Here is a 22,394-nt window from a genome sequence, read left to right on the forward strand (position 1 = left end):
GAGAATTCTCTATATGTGAATTAGTGCTGCCATCTAAAGTCAGTGAAAGGATATGCAGATTGTTTAATTTCACATAACAACATAATACCATAATATCTCAATGATTTTCAACATTTTTCTTTATCATCTATCAGAGCTAATACACCTCTGAAAGACATCACTTATCTTTGAAATGCCTTCATTCAATGTATGTCTAGGGGAAGGGCATGAGCAAAATAACCTGTCTGTAGGGCAACATTTAAACAAAAAGCCAATACAGCAGGATGCCTAAGGTTAGGCAAAGAAACATTCAAATGTCTTATTAATGTAATAAGTTTTAAATATATGTAGTTGGCAAGCCACACTGAGCCCCACCCACCGCCTCACCCGGGGGGGGGGGGGGGAGTGAGAAGGACAGGGTACAAATACGTGAAATAAATAAATAAATAAACCCACAAAGCAGTAGTGGGCACTAATAGTAATATTCATAATAATAATAACTTTATTTATATCCCACCGCCATCTCCCAGAAGGAGATGTTCTTATGGCACTGTTATGTGCTGTTCTATAAGCTGACTCAGGGCGGCTTATAGAACAGCACATAAGAGCGCCATAAGAACACATAAAATACAAGTAAAATACATCAAAATTTATAACAATAACAATATCAATTTACATAAAACAACACTTACAAAAGATAAAAAGCCCAACTCAATTTGAATAAAATACTCAATAAAACGCAGCAATACCTACAAATTAAAATGGGCAGTACAACTGTGTTGAACATCCCAGCCACAGTTGGGCCAATTCCAAATCAGAACCCTCCTGTTCATATGGTCACCTTGCATTCCAAATTATTACTCCCTCCTTTCTCTCCTTCCCAATGCCCCTCAGCAGCCTTGAATCAGCAGTGGCATCCAATGACAACCAGGAACTCTTGAGAACTCCATGGACACAGTAGACACTGTAACAATTAAGAGAAGGCCCACTAGAGGGTCAGGAATTCACCCCACTGCCACCATGGGATAGAGCAGTGGTTGTCAACCTGTGGATCCCCGGGTGTCCTGGTCCACAACTCCCACTAACTCCCTTCATGATAAGTTGGAGAACCTGCTTTGGATATTAAATCAATCCAAGATGATGAACCATGGCCCCAAAATAGGTTCTGCACCTTGGATAGCCACTCCAAAGTCTGGATTAAACTCTGGGGTGGATTAGCCACCCACTGATATGAAATCACAGATTCTTCCTTAATTTCTCAGAAGACACCCACTGATTCTCCTCCCGCTTCCCCCAGCCTGTCTTCTTGCAGTTTACCACCTCGCTCTTCATAGCCAACTCTCAAATCTGCCCTCATCTGTTTGAGAAATTCCTTTCCTCTCCAGGTTACAATTTCTGTAAGAATACTCTGGAAATAGGCGTCACTGAATTCAGTAGATCTCCACGGGACTGAGTTATAAAGTTGGTTTAGCTATTCTAAAGAAGTTCAGCATTTGGAAAGTCTCTGAGGGCCCTTCCATACAGACCTATATCCCAGAATATCAAGGCAGGAAATCCCACATTATCTGACTGTGGACTCAGATAACCAAATTCAAAGCAGATATTGTGGGGTTTTCTACCCTGATATTCTGGGATATAGGGCTGTGTGGAAGGGTCCTAAATCAAATTCTGCAGAGTAATAATCCATCTCTTGTCAACAGGTTTTGGGAGTGGATGGGGAGAAATCCCTTTTGATAGTATGATGAACTACAAAAATGTAGTTACATTAGTAAGACCCCTCATGTTCTGTAGGACTTCTCCCAAGTGAATGGACTACAGAATTCCACAATGGGTCAGACAGTGTAAAAAGCCACTAGAACACATTTGTCATCACCACTAATCTATTTTTACATTCATGTAATCTATTTATATCTTAGAGCTAACAGATCTTTCTTATTATTCCCATTTAAGTTGTCTAGCAGACACTAACCTTTCTACCCTCACAACAATTCTGCAAGGTAGGTTAATAATTATTTCCAGTACAAAAAAGTTGCCCAATTGTTACCATGGTAAAGTAACAGAATATTCTACAACTCACATTTAATTCTGTGATTAGGTCAAAGGGTACAAAAATTAAGCAAACTTTTGAGATCTTCATTAGGTAGTCTAGGAGAGAAAGCTCTGTACTTTTTAAAGAGGGTATATTCATTTTTGAAAGCACTGAGGTGAATCCAAGCACAAGACAAGACTCCACTGGTAGAGAATAAACAGGCATGCTAGCTTGACATTACAAAATCACTGATGTGTTTGCTCATATCAAAATAAGAAAACATTTCTTAATTGAGTTGAAAAAAGTTCATAACTGATCAGAGAATAAGTAGTTGGATAATGACACATATACATAACTATTTCTATATTTACATCTATATATCCATATTGGAAACTCTGCCAATCTGATTTTCTACAAGGGCTCACAAGACACACCCTGCCTAAGAAACTCATAAGAAACTGAACAAAATATACCCAACATGCCAATTGTACCTGCAGGAGCAACTCTTTTTCCACCACTTCTTCTGTCTTGCTTATAAGCCGTTTCTGTAGTGCATGTATCTTCTGTATCAGTTCATAGGTACTTGGATCACTGGCCTGCATGAAAGAAATATTTTTTTTCTAATTGCCATCTCTGCATTTTACAATATGTACCTAACTGAATACAGCTGAAAGCAGTATTTTTCCATAACAAAGAGGACCAACCATCTTACAGAATTATCTCAGTGAAGCTACTGACTTAAAAATGACAAAAGAATGTAAAAGTGAAAACCAATATTGTTATAATATTTCTGACAGTTAAAGTGTTGCTCTATGAGGGAAATGAGGGAGATGTCCCATTATTTGTTCTGAACATGTTTCAGTATCAAAGAAACTGTCACAAATTATTGCATATGGGTTTTGCTACATATGGACTACCTTTGCCAAAAACCATCTAATGAGCTAGAATACAAAAATATCATTTTCTTTTATCATATTTACAATGCTGTCCTAACTACTCCAGAGGTAACACTCACCGAGTTCCATGTAACTATCTCCCCAGTAAAAGCACTGCAACATTTTCAGATACTAGCAGAATTCCCATTGTCTTAACATATGGGGCAGTCTGGGGGAAAAAACCTTCTGTCGGAGCTCCCCAGATGTTTTGGCCTTCAACTCCCAGAAATCCTAACTGGTTGGGATTTCTGGAAGTTGTAGGCCAAAACAACTGGGGACCCAAAGGTTGAGAACCAATGATCTAGGGGCAGATAGCAAGCATTCATTTCCAAGAGACCCAAATGTTCAAGTCTGGGGATAGGTATTGCTTCAACTATGTCTACAGTGTTGCATTTCTATTTCAGACTGAAACAATTTATACAGAGTTTGCATAATGTCAGTGGTCACCCATAAGAAAAAAATGTGTATTTTGTGCAATGGACCCATTGACAATTCTACTTTTTGTTCACACTGAATATAAGAGAAGATTGAACGCCAAAATTAATTTAATTTAGGCATTGGATTTCAACATATGTGATTTAGATATATTGCTTACCATGTTTCATGGACTCAAGGCAATCATGCAAATTATTTATTCTATACAAACAATTGCTAAGCATTTTAATCAAATCCTCTTGGCTCTAGATTTTCACCCAAAACAATGTTATAATATAATTTACTGTCCTACAGTCAATCTGCTTCCAAACAGGAAAACCCAAAATACTTTGTCGCTTAAAATGAAGCATCAAAATATCAGAATTGGCAGCCAAAACATTCAGCTGGACTTCTTTGTGAAGTTGAACAATACCACTTTTGGCACTGCATGAAGGAGAAGGCTATATGCAAACAGAAATCTAAACTGGCATGAAAATGTTTATAAGTGCCATGTTTGCTCATACATTTGGCCCATACTTAATGGATTTTTATGTATTTAGATTTCAGCATGACAGCTAAAGAAATCTATGTGCTTAAATGACAAAATAAACAATGCTATTTTAGAGTTCTCTCGTATCCCTCCACCTAAAAGTAAGTAAGCCAACCTGTTTAATGAACTATTCTTTTCCATTTTCTGTATCCTCTCTAACCTAGCCAACATTTCACATTAAACAACAGAAAGGTTATTCCTTTTCAAAGATGGGATGCCCTTTAAACTGTTAAATACTCCATCCCTTTACCCTAGTTAATGAGCTATTACTCTTTTAATCTTCAGACTATTTTATTCTCCTGGTTTTGATCAGTTCTCATTTTATAATGATTTCTCATTGTATATTATGGATGCAACAGAAAAATAACCTCAAATGCTTTGTGCATATAAAACCTGTCTGTCATTAATCACCACAAAATACGGTATGTAAATTTTAGCCTTTCTGCTCTTTTGATGTCAATCTGCATGACATTAAAAGTAAATATGCATTGTGCAGCACTACTTATTTGTAAATCTCAGCTTTGCGGGATGTGACATGGTACCTCTAATTTCCTCCATCTGTGAACATTCATTGGGTTCTCTAGTTCTTCCTCCAATGCTCTACAACGAGTGCGTTCCTTCAGCAGTTCTTTCTGCATATGATAAACTTCCTGCCTTCAAAAAGAGAGCCACACAAACATCATGACTTCTGCAATCAAGTCAATTGTGCAATCACGTCATGGTGAGGCAATGCTGTTTTCAGAAATCCCGTTTGCCAAAAGCAATGCTACATCTTCCCATTAATTCAAGGCAGTTATAAAGATATATTTATATTATTCAAAGTATGAAAGGCCTTTTCATTTATGTGATTGGAAACTGGAATTTTGGACCAGAAGTGAACATACAGTTAAAAATTACTCAAGCCCACTGAAGTCAATGGACTTAAGCATGCCTAAAGCAGTGTTATATTTAGAATATGGATTATACCCATAACATATTGCAAAAGAATAATAATAATGCACTTTATTTATATTCCGCTCTATTTCCCCAAGGAGGCTCAGAGTGGATTACAGTATACATATATATAGGCAAACAATCAATGCCTTCTTTAAAGTGAATAATGACATCTCCGGTGTCTGGAGGCAATGTTCAACTCTTGCCACGGGGAGGGGCTCTTGTTCCATTTTTCCATGCCGAGGAGCCTGATGTCCATAGACCTTCCTGGTCGTGTTTTGCCGGCATGGCTGCATGGGTGCCTTTTACCTTCTTGCCAAAGTGGTACCTATTAATCTACTCACATTACATGTTTTTGAACTACTAGGTTGGAGGGAACTCACCCTAATCCGTGGCTTCCAACTGCTGACCATTCGGTCAGCAAGTTTTTCTGCAGCGAGCAGTTTAATCTGCTGTGCTACTGCATGTTCAGAAGATATTACCTAAAATATTACCACTTAAGTGGTCAATGAGGGCAAAATATCAATTAAACTATCCACATTTGATACTTAGCATATAATGTACTTTATAAAAAGACAATTTCTATGGAACAAGAGATATCTATAAAAGATTTTAATGTATACCTAAAATTGAAATGCAATCTCTCCACATAAAATAATATGTGTTTTCTCACATGTAAATAAATAAACATGTTAACATACAATACAGAAGAAAGTTCAATCTGGCAATGATTTCATAGAAGGAAGCAACACCAGCACACTAAATAATTATTAGAAGCAGTCACTCTCGAGAGTTGTATTAAACATTATATTATCTTCAAAAAATTGGTATCAATTTAAATTTTAGTTTCCTTTCCTGGTATTATAAAACCCTATAATTAAAGTATTGCTTTGCACAAAAGACAAAAAATCAATTTCTGATGTGTGAAGTTATCCTTAGCTGGTAAAATAAAAGAACTAACAGAAGTACTAGTTAAAGCTACTTAGCACTGCAAATGGGAAAACATGACTCTTTTGGCAATTCTAGCAATGGTTTGAGAGTTCATTAAAAACAATGACTTGCTTGTGCCATTAATATAAACTAATCTTGCCACAGTGGCATATACTGCATTTCCATATGGTAATCACACATCGTGCCTAACAAGCTTAAACTGCATACCTAAACTTTCCATTAATTAAAGACAATGAGCATATGCCACATCACTTATGCACCATGAGAGGCCACCTCCACATAGAATCATAGGACACTAGAGTTTGAGTGAATTAGAAATCATCTCATCCAATGTCTGCACTGGGACACAACCAGATTATAGACCGCAGACAATGTGGCACAGAACAAAGTCTCTCTTTCATCCCCAATACCGTTATCAGTCCTTCAAGCCAACCAAAGATTTGCTCTCTAATTTAAGTAGTCAAACATCCACAGCCTGATGTCTATCTTTGCTTTAATAAAAGAGCAGATACAAAATTGTTTCATTATCGCTATAGTCAACTGCCAAATATTAATTTGAATTTAGACACAGAATATCTTACAGTGACATCTTATGGACCTTTCCTATGGAACAAATTCCACTAAATTCAACACAGTTTTGCAAGCTCTTTAGCTACTCAAATAGGTCCAATAAAACTGTGCTTTAACTATATTACCATTCTTATTTTTTAAGGATCAGACCTTAGAAAAGTTACTTTTTTGCCACAACTCTCACAATCCCCCAGTCAACCTGATTAGCTACTGAAGCAAAGAAAGAACCTCTTTTACCAAACTAGCAGCAAACCTAAAGTGCGGTCCTTTTCCCCCCAAGTCTAGTTTTGTACAAGCCCACAGCAACTGTGTAACTATATTTTTCCAAAACAACAAAATATGTCTCACACATAGTTAAGTATTTTTCTTTTCTCTTTTAAAAGTACCAGCCCAAAGAGAAGGAATATAAATCCAGCAAGGCCATGAAATTGTGCTCTGAGGTAAATACAATTTCCCGTGGAAATTTAAGCAAATCTTTCTACTCGATCTGCCACCTGATAAATCTGAAGGATAAAAAACTGAGAACATATAATGGGTTGTTATAAATATGTCAGATGTTCTGTTTCTGCAATGAATTGCCTAATAAAAACCGCTCCATTAATGTAGGTGCTGCGAACCACTAGGTAGTTCACTGAACTGTGAACACCTTTCCCACAGCTGTCTATCAAGTATATGTTGCTAGTAACTCAAACAACAAGGTGAGATATGAAACTGTGGTAGTTTGATACCAGCTACTTTTTCCTTAAAAGAGTACTCTTTTTCCTCACTGCTATTTAAGTTTAGTATGTGTATGAGGTCAGCTGAATAAAATCCTTCTCTGAAATAATTTGCATGTCAACACAATTATGTGTCATGCATGAAAACAAGTGCTCCCTGGGGTCTCAAAAGCAGTGTCGTGGCCACAGCCCTAAGCAAATGTGATTCACTAATGTCTTTCTACCTGAGTTCCTCCACATTAGCCACACTCTTGCTAAGTATTGCCTTCTCCCGACGAAGTTTTTTGATCTCCAACTTGAGCAGTCGGATGTCTTCAACTCTTTGCCGGTACTGCATTTCTCCCTTATTCAGAATTGATTGCTGGATTTTGATCTTCTCATATAGAAGAGCCAATTCATCATTGCGGCGAACCAGCTGGCTCCCCAGGATGTCTCTTTCACTAATAACCTGGAAATGAAGCAGACCAAGTCAAGACTCCACAAATGGGCTGAAAGTATAACTGTCAGAAAGCACAGGGGAGAAGAAACTTCATCAGTACAAAGTATGGCATCAATAAGGTTACGTATCATCAATATATAAAACATTATTGGTGAGGGGTTTCAGCTGCTTGGACAGAGTGCCAGATTTTTCACTAAAATAACTGGCATCTTTTTTTTTACAATACATACTTTTAATGGTTTTTGTCAAGTATTCCAGCTATATTTTATTAGACACTACTGCCCACCTGGTCCAGTTCTTTCTTTTGCTTCATTCTCTCTGCATCTGCTTCAGAAATGATTTTCAAGAGTTTTCTTTCTTCCTCCTCTTGTTTTTCAATAAAATGTTTAGTCTCCAGAGCTTGTTGCCTCATTTTAAGCAGCTCGGTCTGAAAGAAATACAGCAAAAGAGGGAAAGAAATAGGCTTTATTAACACTTTTTCCACTTCATAAACCTGAAGAATTTAAAATGATTAAGATTTGGAAATAAGCATATATTATTCTTTAGTGTCTCATATTTTGTTCAATTTAACTGGTTTTCAGAAGCAGATTAGAAATACTACACAAATATACACTAAAATAAGACTATACACCGTGTGCCGAACATCATGCATTGATGTTTGGGATTAATTGCTATCGAGTCAACTTTGACTTAGGGAGAACCAATGGAGGAGAGATCTTCAATTCGCCCTATCATCAACAGTCCTGCTTAAGTCTTGCATATTCAGGGATGTGGCTTCCTTGGTTGAGTCTGAAATGGGGTCTTTTCTACTGCTTTCTATTTTACCAAGCCCCATTGCCTATTCTGTGAGTCATTTTTCTTATGAGTTGATTTTCTTTACATCAGCTTTCTTCATCATCTGGTTTTCACAACCACACATAGAAATTGGAAAGACAGTGACATGACTATCCAAACTTTGCTATTCAGTTATCTTGACATTTCAACTAGATCTTGTCTAGTTCCTTCATAGGTGCACTTCCAAGTTCTAGTTTTCTGTTGTCTCCATTCTGATAGTGATTGAGCCAAAAAAATGGGGGAGGGGTCAATTATTTTCGTGACTCCATCATCTACATTAAAGTTATCCCAGTGAGAAATGTCCCTGTGATGGTAGCTCAGTTTATAATACCCAAGCATTTGTTAAGCTACGGGGGGGGGGGGGGGGAGCACAGTATTCAGATTTATGAAAACTGGATTGAAATGACGACAATATTTGCAGCCATTATTATAAATATTACTCGACTAAATTGACTGAAATTTGCTGCTGGACAAGTATACAGATGATATGGCTGTATGATCTGTATGAAACAGAGCTGGTGAAGACAATAAAAAACATTGCTGTCCACATAACAGCATCACCTGTGCAGAGGATACATAGGATATTTTTTGAGACAAACCCTACAAAAAAGGCAGCAATTCAAGTCACCTTAATGCATGCTAACTTTTTTCAAGAAGTACTTAGATCAGTGGTTCCCCACATATTTTGGCCTTCAATTCCCAGAAATCCTAACGGCTGGTAAACTGGATGGGATTTCTGGGAGTTGTAGGCCAAAAACCTGGGGACCCACAGGTTGAGAACCACTGACTTTGAACATGGAAACTCAAGGCATGGGTCACCAATAAAAGCAGGAGGGAGCAACTGTGGAATGCTGGGAGCAAGGGCATGTTAACCCCTATGGAGATCTTGAGGAGTTGCACTCCCAATGCACCTGCTTTCATACACACAAAAATCAAAAGACGTTCTTATTTGCTCTTCAAGGGACACAGGGTCATTTTACCATGTTTTGGGGACTTCCCAGGTGCTCAGAGGGTATTTTGTGACAAGAATGATGAATTCAGCAAGGGAGAAGACACACAGTCACTCTCTGTCCTTAACTTGCAAACCTTTGATGGTGGTGGGACTAGGAGTAAACCCTTCCCTGCAGATCTTAAAACTCTGGCAGGTTCATATCATATTCATTGTGTGAGGGAGTCCTTCAAACAACTTTGGCTGCACTATAGTTTGAAATCTCTTTGGCTTTGTTTACTGATCTGCTGCTTGGTTTTTCATGGATAAGCATCCACACTGATGACTATTCTAAGCATACGACTCTTTAACATCCATGGCTCAGTGCCATGGAATCATAGGAGTGGGACTTTTACAAGATCTTTAACCTTCTCTGCCAAAGAGTATTGGTGCCCTGCCAAACTACAACTTACAAGATTCCATATAATTGAACCAGGACAGTGATGTTAAACTCCATTAATTCAACAGTGTAGATGGACCCTTAGGCACTATTTCAGTGGTGATAGATAACTATTATTTTCAAATATCAACTCAGGCCATTACAGGAGCAAAATAAACTCTTTGTCGTGTTCTTATAATATCAACAACTTCTTTGAAAAAACAGGCAAATGTTTTGCTAATGCCCTTCAAAGGCAGGGACAAATTCTTTTTAAAAGAAGGCCTCTGTTGAAACATAATGTTTTCCCAGGACACAGTATTCCTCAATGTCAAAGACATTTGATCTTGCTCTGGTACAATAGATTTTGAAAAGGACTTGATATCAATAAGCAGGTATGTCTTGTTTTATCATACTAATAAAAAATATTCCACTACTAGTTTTTAAAACAAAATGTTTATTTTCCTGTATGTACAATATTTGTATCTTAGCTACTTAATTTTTGAGGCTGATCCAATGTCATGAAATGAACAACAATCAGTGTTGCCTGGTACTAGCATGTACTCAACATTGTGTTAAAGTAACTAAGTGTAAAATGTGTTCATCAGTTCAGCACTGCAGAATCATTTATTATATCAAAATGTAGTCACAGTACAAGCACACGGCAAACACAATGTAGCTTTTAGATTTTGGTTGAATCCACTAATAGAAACAATTTCTCTGGTTTAAATGCATGGAAATTTAAGCTGCTTCTCAATATAAAATGTCCAGGTTTGCATAACATATTTTTTTAAAGGACACTGGATTATTAAAATATTTTGAGAAAACCTGTGACTCTGTTCAGAAGATTTCACATCACTTTATGTCCCTGTGATAATCGGATTTTGAAAAAATCTGGTTTCTCATGGAAATAAGGACTGGTGACAAAGCTTCAGTGGAGACACCTTTTTCCCATGGTTACTCTTTTAGGAGTGAATTTCCCTTCCTATGGACAAATTTCTCTCACCCGTTTGTAACTATGAATCATTTGTAAGTCAGATGTTTGTAACTCAAGGATTGCCTGTATACTCATGCACAAGTCAAGGGCTTGTTTGGTGGCCTAAACTATTAATTTTGATATGACCTGTGAATAAGGTCAAGGTAATTCCATGGAGAGGGGAAAACAGTCTCAGAAGTTCAGGCACCAATTTTTGTGCCCAGACACACAAAAAGACCAGAAGTGGCATTGTGGCGGAGAGAGTAGAGTGGGTAGTTTTTCTTTCAGCTTCTCTCATGACAGGTTATGCTTTCATCCTTTGCAACTCTACACAGAAAAGATAATGGTTCTTTTTTGAATAAGAGTTATTTACAGTATTATTGACCTGTGGATAAATTAATCCATGTTTTTTGCAGACTTTTTAAATTTATACATGAATATATAAGTAGTTCTTCAACCAAGTGTGGTAAAGATGTCAATGAGCCTTGTGTAGAGGGCCTAAGGTAGTGATGGGGAAATGCATTTCTGGTGTTCAGGATGCTCACGATTATGGGGGATATGAATTATTATTGGAAAGCCAGCATGTTGGTTATACATAGCCGCAGTGAGAGAAAAAGAGATCAATTTGGGTTTTGGAAAAGAGAAGAAGTGTTTCTACCCTCAAGTAATGCCTGTTCAAAGTAGTAGGACTTATTTCCAGGCTAGGTAGGAATCAGCTTCTAATCCTCCCTACTCAGAAGTAAAGTACATGGAGTCTTGCTGCAACTAACAATGCAATTCTAAGTAGGTCTACACAGAGATAGGTCTTTAGTTCCACACACTTATTCCTCTAAGTCTGCCGAATTCTCAGTGTAGACCTGTGGCCTTAAAATGGGACTGATTTCTCTAGCCAAATGTGGACAAGACTGCAATCCTCCCTGTGTGCAGACAGGACACTCCAGACTAGTGTGTTTGAAGAATAAAAAAATACAGCAACCCAATAAAAATTAATTGTAAAACAACATCTTGCTTGTTGTGAATTCTCAAAGGGATTACTGATTAAGCTTTAAACCAAAAGGATTTTGTTGTAGTTTATATAGAAGCAGAACGAATGGCACCCTTGTTGTTAAATGCTTGATCGAATACTCTATCTGAATGGCTGAAGAACTGTTTAAGCAAAAAAAAAAAAAAAAAAAGTCCTGCACACTGAATTTTCCACTAAAGTGCCTGCCCCATTATTTCATTTGCAAATGAAATATTCTTACAACTGATGGCTGCAAGTGGCAATTTCAGAGGTCAAAACCCAAAAATACCATGTGCTTTGCAAACAGCAACAACTTTTTATCACATCCCTAATGGGAAACCACATATATTTTTGCCACTATATAATGGAGCAGGTAAAAGAACATAGCAATGATTCTGCTGACAAGTTTACATTACAGACTAGTTACAGCAGGTTTTGCACGAGAAGTGAGGTTCTGAATCCCTTCTCCATAGCTGATATAACAACTCTGATACACATCAAGAACCAAAATTCACCACCTTTTTACAGAGATCTATTGACATCTTGTCATAACATTAATGTGCTGACAATGGCTAGAAACCTACAGAGTCACTGAAGAATAGTACAAAATTGACAAAAGAAAAGCAAAGCAAAAAGAGTCGAAGAGGAGACACCTCCCTCAAGTGAAAATAATAATGAGCTGCTATGGATGCTGTTTCTTTCAGTTTTTGCAGGAGAAAATAAGACTGAATTCAGAAAAGCTACATATCATGGAGCCAGTCTGGATGACATTCAGTGCCTTTAAATAAAAGAAATACCAAAAGTAATTTCCTGCTTCTCTTTTGACTTAACATAGATGAATGGCTTTCTGAGCACAAAAAAAACCCTCTCCCTTTTTACTATATGTGTTTTTGTCTTTATTTATAAAAAGGCAACTACAATCAGAAGTGTTGCGCAGCATTTTCAAGGTTAATATTCTGTCTAGAATTTTCTAGGTCCTTCAGTGTGACTTTACGATTAAACACCTCCATGCTGGAAAATGGAGACTTCAAGACAGAACACCTCTATGTATCTCTAGGTCCTCAATTGTAATTCCTTGTTCATCTTCCAGCGGACATTTACCATAGAGCCATGCTGGAAAAACTAGACATCCATGGAGAAGAGTTATCTCAAGTAAACATATATCAATGTATTCATTTGTGATTTTCACTTTTCAGGGGATCTGATGCCACCAATCCCAGTGAATGTGGAGAGCTTGTCATCAAAACCAATCATATTTTTTCAGATCATGAATATATGTATGATGAGGAACTTCCCTTATTTGTAATTTCAGACTCATAGATCTCTCATCTTCATCCTTCCTGCTTTCTCATCTAATGCCAAAAAATAGCACCACCCTCTGAGTGGCATCCCGGAGGTGTAGACTTAAGGCTTACTTATGCCTGGCAACTCCTGTGGCTGCGTCTCATTCTGCAGACCTCTCAGTCTTCAATACTAACTGTCTCAGTCTGTTTCCTCCTGCTCAGCTCTCTGATCTTTGAGTGCAGTCACTCTGCAGAATTCCTAGCATACCATCTAATGCCTAACACAATGTTCCAATTTAATGGTAGGAAAATTTTCTCTGCCTCAAAAAAGTATGACTGGTTTTATAGGTGTCTACTTGCCTCAAAGGCTTTCTCTGTAAGTGTCTCCTTTCACCAATTGTCTCTTTGTTTGCCTGTCTGCCTAGCTATTTGTTCATTTGGTGGTGGTAGTAATCATCATCATATTTTAATTTGTTACCCACCTCTCCACAAAGCTCGAAACACAACACAATTAAAATACATAGATAAAATACTATCTGGGTCAGGGGTCCTCAAACTTTTTAAACAGAGGGCCAGGTCATAGTCCCTCAAACTGTTGTAGGACCAGATTATAATTTGAAAAAAAAATGAATGAATTCCTATGCACATATCTTATTTGTAGTGCAAAAAAACACTTGAAAACAATACAATAATTAAAATGAAGAACAATTTTAACAAATATAAACTTATTAGTATTTCAATGGGAAGTGTGGGCCTGCTTTTGGCTGATGAGATAGGATAGTTGTTGTTGTGTGCTTTCAAGTCGTTTCAGATTTAGGTTGACCCTGAGCAAGGGTTGGGTATATGACCTTGAAGGGCCGTATCTGGCCCCTGGGCCTTAGTTTGAGGACCCCTGATCTGGGTAATAGTTGCCAACCAAGTTCCAGCTGGTTCAAGTAAATGTCCCCCAGAAAACTTAAATATATGGGGTGAATTATATAAGGCAATTCTGTAGGTAACCTGGACCCAAACTATGCAGATGAAGTACTTTGGCCACATAATGAGAAGACAGGAAAGCTTGGAAAAGACAATTATGCAGGGAAAAATGGAAGGAAAAAGGAAGAGTGGCTGATAAAAGGCAAGATTGGTGGATAGTATCCTTGAAGTGACTGGCTTGACCTTGAATGAGCTGGGGGTGGCGACAGCCGACAGGAAACTCTGGTGTGGACTGGTCCATGAGGTCATGAAGATTCGGAAGTGACTGAATGAATAAACAACAACAACAAACCTAATAACACTTGGTACTTTGCCTGGAAACTAATTGCCAGCCAGTGGAATGACTTCAGTATAGGTGTTATATGCTCATTTCTAGACGTACCTGTAACCAATCTGGCTACCACATTTTTAATTAACTGGACTTTCCCAGTTTGATACAAAGGTAGCCCAATGTGCAGTGTGTCACAGAATTCTGGCCTTCAGAATATCAGCATGTGCACTACTATGTCTTCCAATTCTAGGAAGGAGTGCAGCTGGCACACCAGACAAAACAGATAATGTAGTCATCCTGCTAATTACTCTTTTGCCACATGAATTAAGGACTTCTGCTTGCCATCAGTGAAACTGTGGCATCTTGGAAGGATGATGCTTAGCACTAGCGACCACCTGCCTCCGTCTCTGTGATGCCTGCTTCTTCCATTGACTAAATTCTGTCTACCAACCACAACATTGTGAATTTTTCTGTTGTTCTTAGCTATACCTTTTGCCACCACCAGTTTCATACTGCTTTTGCCAGGCTTTTTTAAATGGGCCCTGGCTCAAATAATTGTACTATATTGCCTTGGAGTCTAACTAAAATGGATCTTTAAAAACAAAGTAGAAATGCTTGTTACCACTTCTCCCCTTACAAACCTGATGTCATATTACATGTTCTGCTGAGCAACATGACAGTTAGTGGCATATCAAATACAAATAAGATGAGAAGGAACAAGGATGGGGCTAAGGGATGGTCATCCTTCCAATGTCACTGTGCATCACTATTTCAAAAACCTTAAACTGGTTTTCGACCAGCATATTTCCCAAGATCCTGCATCTATCCTTCTCCAGCTGTCTTTCTATAGGTTTGGTGTATCATTTTCATATCATTCGCTGGGGTAGCATGAGGAAAGTAAATCCCTAAGCGCAAATTCAAGAATGTTCTATCTACATAAACTTTTACACCAAAACATCTGAAATTGTCAATGTCTGTTAGGATCATCTGGCCTTTTTCAGAATAATGATGCCCAAGGACTCTGGAGAATACTTGTCAGCAATTTGACAGCAGAGCCTTCTCCTTCAGAGTTATTATACCTACAAATTGTATCTAAATTTGTGAATAAGAAAAAAGAATGTCCCATGGTAGTCCCTGAGATGCACACATTCTTTCAATTCAGCTTGAGTTTGAAAATTAAGTGAAATAAGATTAGTTTCACATAAATGCAGCCAAAGCAGGTAATTTTTCCAACAGCATTCATCAGAATTGAAGCCAGACCCTGTGACTAGTTCATGTCTCAAAATGCAAGATAAGCAGAAATCTAATTAGTGATCATTTTTCATCACTACATTTCCATTTTAGGAAAAGTTTGTTTAAATTCTGACAGCTTATTTAGCTGTTGAATCTCTTCTGGCAGGTCATTCCACACTCCAAGAGCGACCAAAAGAAAGATCTTCTGGAAGACAGTTGCCAGTCAAGTTCTGTCTGGCTGGAATAGCCGGAATAGCCAGAAGGCCTCAGTATCCAAAAGGACAGATCATATGGGAGAAGGCGATCCTGCAGCTAACCTGAAACCAAACCATGTAGGGCTTTAAATCTAATAATGAACACTTTGTACTTTGCCCAGAAACTAATTGGCAACTAGTGGAGTGATTTTAGTATAGGTGTAATATGTTCACTCCTAGATCTTCCTGTAATTAATCTAGCTGACATGTTTTGAACTAATTGGAGTTTCCAAACTTAGTACAGAGGTAGCTCAAAGTAAAGCACATCGCAGAAGTCCAACCTTGAGGTTACCAGCATCTTCACTACTATCTTTAGATCTTCCAGTTCTAAGAAAGGGCACAACTAACATATTGGCCAAGGAGGCAAGATAACAGTCAGAATGGGGCAACCACCAGGAGCTCACATGGAGCTCTGTGGCTAGCTGGGAACACAGTTATAGAAATGGAATATGAGGTCACGGTCCAGTGGGACTAATGCAGTTTCAGCACAGCTGGACCATATGGGCGCCAACCCAGCACTGCAGTGAATTCACCAGGGTGCATGTGGGCACAGATTTAGTAACCAGTGTAAATGCACCCTTAAGAGCAGTAATTAAAGATTTCATGAGCCCGTTGTCCTTCAAGTAGGAGACACTAGACTGTGAAGAACATTAGAAGAATAGATTGTAAGTGTCTGCTCTCCATTCACTCACATGATCTTTCCTTATTCATAACACCAACTTTATAGTGCTCTCTAATTTTGTGCTTAATTGTAACATGCTCTTATCAAAGAATCCACACAAATATGCTCACCACTACCATTAGCAGGGTCAAGACATCTTCAAACACACTTTTTAATTCTGAATATATTACTAACTTTGACCTGTAACAGGGATGAAAAAGCATGAAAAACAGTAACCTGGTTTTATCCCCAAAGACAAAACCACAGCCATTGAGAATAACCTGTAGCACAGAAGAAAGAGGAAGCCTCCGTCAAGCACTGGGTCATCCAGCACCAACATAGTCACCACTGGCTAATATCCAAGAGGGTAGGACTTTTCCTATTCAGGCACCAGAACTAGAGACTCCCAACCCTCCCTGCATTCCATGGCAATGGCTGGTTAAAGTACCTCGAGCTATCTTATACCATGAATTTGCTCAAGCAGCCCTAGGAGAAAAGCTATCACCATTAATATTGAAGGACTATTTCATTCCCCTTCAGGAACTTTCTGCAAAAAGTAGAAGTCCCTTATGACTAATAGAAAAAAATTGATAAGAACACACAGCTGCAGACAATCAAGAAGTTCAGCAAATTCAAGCACTCAAGTCAACATGATTCATTTAGCCCTGAGATATCTTGGTATTCTTTTATTAATGGAATGCCTTACCTTTAAGGCTTCTTTTTCTTTTTCTATCCGTTGATGGTCCAGGTGCACTTTTACAAGAGCTGCCTCTTTAGCATTGATCTCTTCTTTCAGCTGGTCTACCTGGTGTGTCATAATCTTCAGTTTTTTCCTCATTTCATTGATCTCATCCTAACAGAAAATAATTAAGTACATTGTGGGTAAAGGTACTGTTGTAAGCAGTGGTACATAAAACTCAACTATTTTTCACCATGGCCATGGCCATGTCTTCACTAAACCCCAGAACTCATTAATGGGGAATATGTTCAATGTGCAAACCCTTTCCTTAAAAGCATTGATTATAAGTGATAAATTTCCATTCACTGTCACCCTTGATAAATTGCTTTCCTGTTATTAGGCCAAACCACAGTAGCAGACTATCTCTCAGAAAACTCTATTCAGGAGTCTGACCTTTCTTAAGATTTGCTTATGGAGCATACAAAAGTGAAAGTCAAAGTGCTGGTCAGTTTCTGCACAACAATTGGGGGACACCTATGTAACTAGACAAGACATTGGCAAATTACAACCAAGTGTTTCAATCGGTATATGCAATTTGTGGGAAATAGACACACACATCTATGCTTTTCCAATCTTTTATATTGCCTATGAAATCTCCATTATTAGTCCCATTCCACAAAAGGCAGGAATCCAGGACACAAACCTATCATGCTAGCATCTGTACTTTCTACCTGTTCTTTAAAATTTGTTCCTTCCACTGCTAACAAGGAGATAAAAAGCAACTGAGATGAAATAGTTATTATTACCCTTGAGATGCTTACATTTTTGGAAGCTTGGAGTCAGAGTTAAGAAATACTATTATCATCTCTCTACACTTCATCAATGTGGAAGTAATTACTATCAAAAATAATGTACTGGGCTGGAATCCAACTGGTTTTCCCAGATGTCTCTTTAGAGTACACCAAGTCCAATAAGACATTAGAAATAACGAACAAAACTCAAAAATGGTAGGTAGCTATGACATGACCATAACATCTGGGTGGTATTGAGCAATGCCTTGTCAGACAACAATGCAAAAAAACTTCTGGCAACTTATATCGGGAGCCCTGTGATCTATCCATAGAGCCCCAAGCTGTGGAATCCCAGCCCAGGTGTGGGAATATAATTTTAGATCTAGCTTTACAGATACCATCTGTCTTAATCTAGATCCAGAATTGGATCAGGATGCTAATTTTCATGCCTTGTCTGTGTGGGATCCAATTTCTGTTAACACCATAATCAACCTAATTTGTCAGCTTATGAACAAAAAAGCACCAGGCTTCGACTATGTTCCCACTGAACTCATTAAAACCAATCAACACTGTTGGACACCCGTACCCGTATTTAGAGTCAGACTTTTCTTCCAGAAGTCCTCCTACTTTGAAATTCTATTAGAAGCCTAAGATATGGGGAAAGCCCAATTTCTTGATGCTTAAGAATCATACAGAAAATGCTGAAATACAAAATCTAATCCAGGCAGCAAGATTGAATTATGACTATGCAGTCATCAGCTGGATGTTTACTTGTCATGCTGCTGTTTAAGATATGGGAACACATCAAGGGAAACATTCTAAATAATATTCAAGTAATATCAACGTACAGAACAGCTATAAAGTTAGATCTTTGTTTTTCACTTAGATGCATTACACAAAGAAGACATTTGAAACTAGAGATTGATCTGCTGATATAGACACAATAACTCACACCAACAGAAAAAGGAGAAAACTGAGTGTAAACCTTAAAGGTTTACAAATATATACTGATGAAAGAAGCTATTTTTAAAAGGATTTTGCACATGTTCGGAAATATACTTCTTTGAAAGCAGAAGCATGAGTTTTGCAAAGGTTCTGAAATATAGTAATTTGAAGGCAGAGGTACGAGTTTTGCAAAGACTGAGGTTATACTCAATTACATTAACAAGCAACAGTTCCCAGGACCAGAATGATTCAAAATATGAAAGACCTTAGCAAATACTGTAACACAGCCACCTTATCAAACATTTTTACTGTTTCTTATCAAATATTTTTATTTTTTCTGAGCTTATGATACCTTGGAGATCAGGAAAAAAGCATATACAGGGCTAGTCAACAGGGAACCTGCCCTTTTTAAATAATATAAAAATGACTTCCAAGAGCTTTGTTCTCTCAAACAATCCTGCGTGCCGTTAATTTACATTTGAAAAAGTGATATTAGTTTTCAGACAATTTTTCATTCCCATGGCTGGCTAGTCTGTTACTGAACTATGACTGTTTTATTACTATAGTATAGCTTTAACTCCAAATGACTTCTCACACTCTTTACCCTTGCAATTAATTCAAACTGTAAACAAAACAATCCACTATAATTCAAAGACAAAAGGTCACATCCTCTACATGACCCCACAAGGTCAATTCATTTGCACATAACATCCTAACATGTATAACATCTTCATAATGGTATTAGCTAGGCATGGCAACAATTTTCAGGCTTAAACTCAGGACTGATAAAACTGCTGCAAACATCTCATGAAATTATAACTGGAATACTATAATGAGCCTTAATATTGTTTACGGCCTGCTGTTAGTACTCATTTTGGGAAATGGACTGGTGTTTGGGGTCCATTCAAGAGACCATATAGCATCAGTCTTACAAGACCTAAGCTGGCTTCCAGTTCAAGATTATAATGACCTATAAAGTCGTAAAAAGATATCTGATGGACTGCTCCACTTCCAGTCTGTCCAAAATCTGATTATTTTTTTCTTGAAGCTCCATTGTGTGTCCCAATATTTCATGGGGCTGATGTGTATATGTTACAAGCTGATGTGTATAGGTTATAAGTAACACCCCGAATGTGGAAATCCCTGCCAAAGGAAGTTAGGCTGACTTTATCTCTTTTGAAATTCTGCTGAACGGCTAAACAGTGCTATTCTGCAGGACTTTTGTGTTTGAAACCACTGATTATTTTGATTTAAAAAATATTTCTAAGGATCATTATTAGTTTTTAAAGGTTCTTAAGCAGTATTTTGATTTGTTTTCATAGCTTTGTCTCTATATGATTGGCCCTCCGCATTTGCTGGTGTTGGGGGCACAATAATTGCAAATTTAAAATCTCAAAGTTCTCCATCACGACTCTTTGGTCAACTTATACCAAAATGACCTAGGTCATCCTCTTGCAGAAGTTGATCTAGAATTGCACTGGAGGACCTAGAGATCCCTATAGACAGCATGTCAATCAAATCCTAGAATAATCAAATCTGCAAAAGTCAAACCCACAAATGTGGAGGGCCAACTGTACGCTTTTAAATGTTTTTAACTATTGTACATTTAATTCTATGGTTCCTTGATGGGCTGGGATACAATATATAAATACTTCTTTTAAAATAAGTTTTTTCATGTCAGAAATGACTTGAGAAACTGCAAGTTGATTCTGGTGTGAGAGACCTTGCCCAGGAGACACTCGGATGTTTTACCATCCTGTGGGAGGCTTCTCTCATGTCCCCACATGAGAAGCTGGAGCTGACAGCTGAGAGCTCACCTCGCTCCCGGATTCAAACCACCAGCCTTTGGATCAGCAGTCCTGCCGGCACAAGGGTTTAACCCACTGCGCCACTAAGAGCTCCACTTTAAAAACTAATTTCTATCATAATGTCAAGAAGGCAAGATTAAAATAGTGACATCATGCATTATTAGGTTAACTCACTGCTTCACATTCCCCACCCCACCCCCCACCCCACCTAGTGCCATGTTAATCACTCTTCTAAACAAATGATAGACACTCCACTGGGTGCATCTTTGTGCTACAAATCTATGTCAAATTTAGATAAGCAGTCCTTTGAAACTAATTTTATGAATTTGAGAAATCACCTTTATTGAGAAAAAACAGTGAAAAAACCCATTTCACACAGTGAGTTTTGTCCTGCTTTTATCACAACCTCCTAACACTAAACAAAAAATTGTTGCATACTATTGAATCAATATTTGTATTTATACTCAGTTCAAACACAATTGAAAACAGAGCTGATCCTTAATTATTTGAATGCGTTTAGCTCCTGGTTTTATTGCACGTGTTTTGGCTTGAAATGTTTTGAGATTTTAAGGTTTTTATACAGAAATGTTCTGAAATTAAATATTTTCTCATAAATCTGGATTTCTGGTGTACATTCTTAAGTGATCTTTGGAGGATGTCAAATACAGCCAGTGCTTTTTAAAAACCACAATCACTTGAGACTTTCTTACTTCCCTAATGCCTTGTCGTTTCATTTACTTGCTCCCTTCTTAACTCTCTTCCTTTCAAATACATACTTGAAGACACTGTCATCTGAAAGCATTCTAGATAGTGCCTTTTTGCAAAGATATCCTGTTAATATCTATGACACCCACAGGTTGCTGAGAGACCAAAATGCTTTAAACACCTTGATGGAATTGGCCTTCATTATTTCTCCATTCCATGTATTATGTGAGAATGGCTGGTTGAAACAAAATGGGAAAACAAATTTAAGAACAGAATTGCTTTATGGTACCTGGGCTTCAATCAGATTTTTACTATAGAGGTTTCTGTCTGATCTCACAGCTTCATAGAGATTTTGTTGTTGTTTTAATTTTGTTTCATACTCTGCTATCATCTTTTTGTAATCAAAGATCTGCATTTCCCGCACTTTAATGTCTTCCATATGATGAAGGACCTGTCAGAGAAAAACATAACATCAGTAACAATGAGTCTTCTATGGTGACTGGCAAAGATATAAAACACAGAGTCTAGGCACAGAAGTAATGGAAGGTATAATTATGTCTTTCCAACCAATTGTAGAATATATCCTTATGCAAACATTTCTGTCTTACAACAAGCTTCAGAGATTGTAATCTGAAAAAGTTCTTGGGGGGACAAATTCATAACACTTTCTCCACACATTATTTCCTTACTGAAAATTAACCTTGTTCCAGTTGCCATGACCCAACATAGGAACACTTTTCCCCAACAGACATAAAAGCAATCTATTGCAGTCAATTTTGCAATTCTCAAAAACAATTAATTATGCATGTATATGTTATTTATTTATGGTAAGTGAGGTTATTTGAACTCTGATTATGGCAAAACTGAAACTCCTTGCTGAATAATTATAATAAGCATAAATCAATACGGTACCTTATTCTCAAACTGTGGAATAGGTGTCTTAAGAAATCTCAATTAGTTTCAATGGGAAAACAAAAATAATTAAAAGAATGTATTTATTTTTTATCAAAAGCATTGCATAAATTAGGATAAAACTGATAAAAATAGAAGGAGCACAAGCAGCTAAGTATCTCTGATCAAAAATGGGCAAAAGAGA

General features: G+C 37.6%; 1 protein-coding gene across 1 annotated transcript in view; it reads right to left on the reverse strand.

The window, feature by feature from the left end:
• The window catches only part of CFAP58 (cilia and flagella associated protein 58), a 109,826-nt gene that overhangs the window by 51,753 nt on the left and 35,679 nt on the right, over positions 1-22,394 (reverse strand). The window contains exons 10-15 of the mRNA XM_060767014.2: positions 21,588-21,749; positions 17,077-17,223; positions 7,803-7,943; positions 7,302-7,525; positions 4,450-4,561; positions 2,500-2,604 (exon numbers count right to left, since the gene is read on the reverse strand). Of these exons, the coding sequence (XP_060622997.2) occupies positions 2,500-2,604; positions 4,450-4,561; positions 7,302-7,525; positions 7,803-7,943; positions 17,077-17,223; positions 21,588-21,749 (891 nt within the window). The remainder of the gene's footprint in view (positions 1-2,499; positions 2,605-4,449; positions 4,562-7,301; positions 7,526-7,802; positions 7,944-17,076; positions 17,224-21,587; positions 21,750-22,394) is intronic.

This window comes from Anolis sagrei, chromosome 3 (genome assembly GCF_037176765.1).
Source record: "Anolis sagrei isolate rAnoSag1 chromosome 3, rAnoSag1.mat, whole genome shotgun sequence".
NCBI classification, from domain to species: Eukaryota; Metazoa; Chordata; class Lepidosauria; order Squamata; family Dactyloidae; genus Anolis; species Anolis sagrei.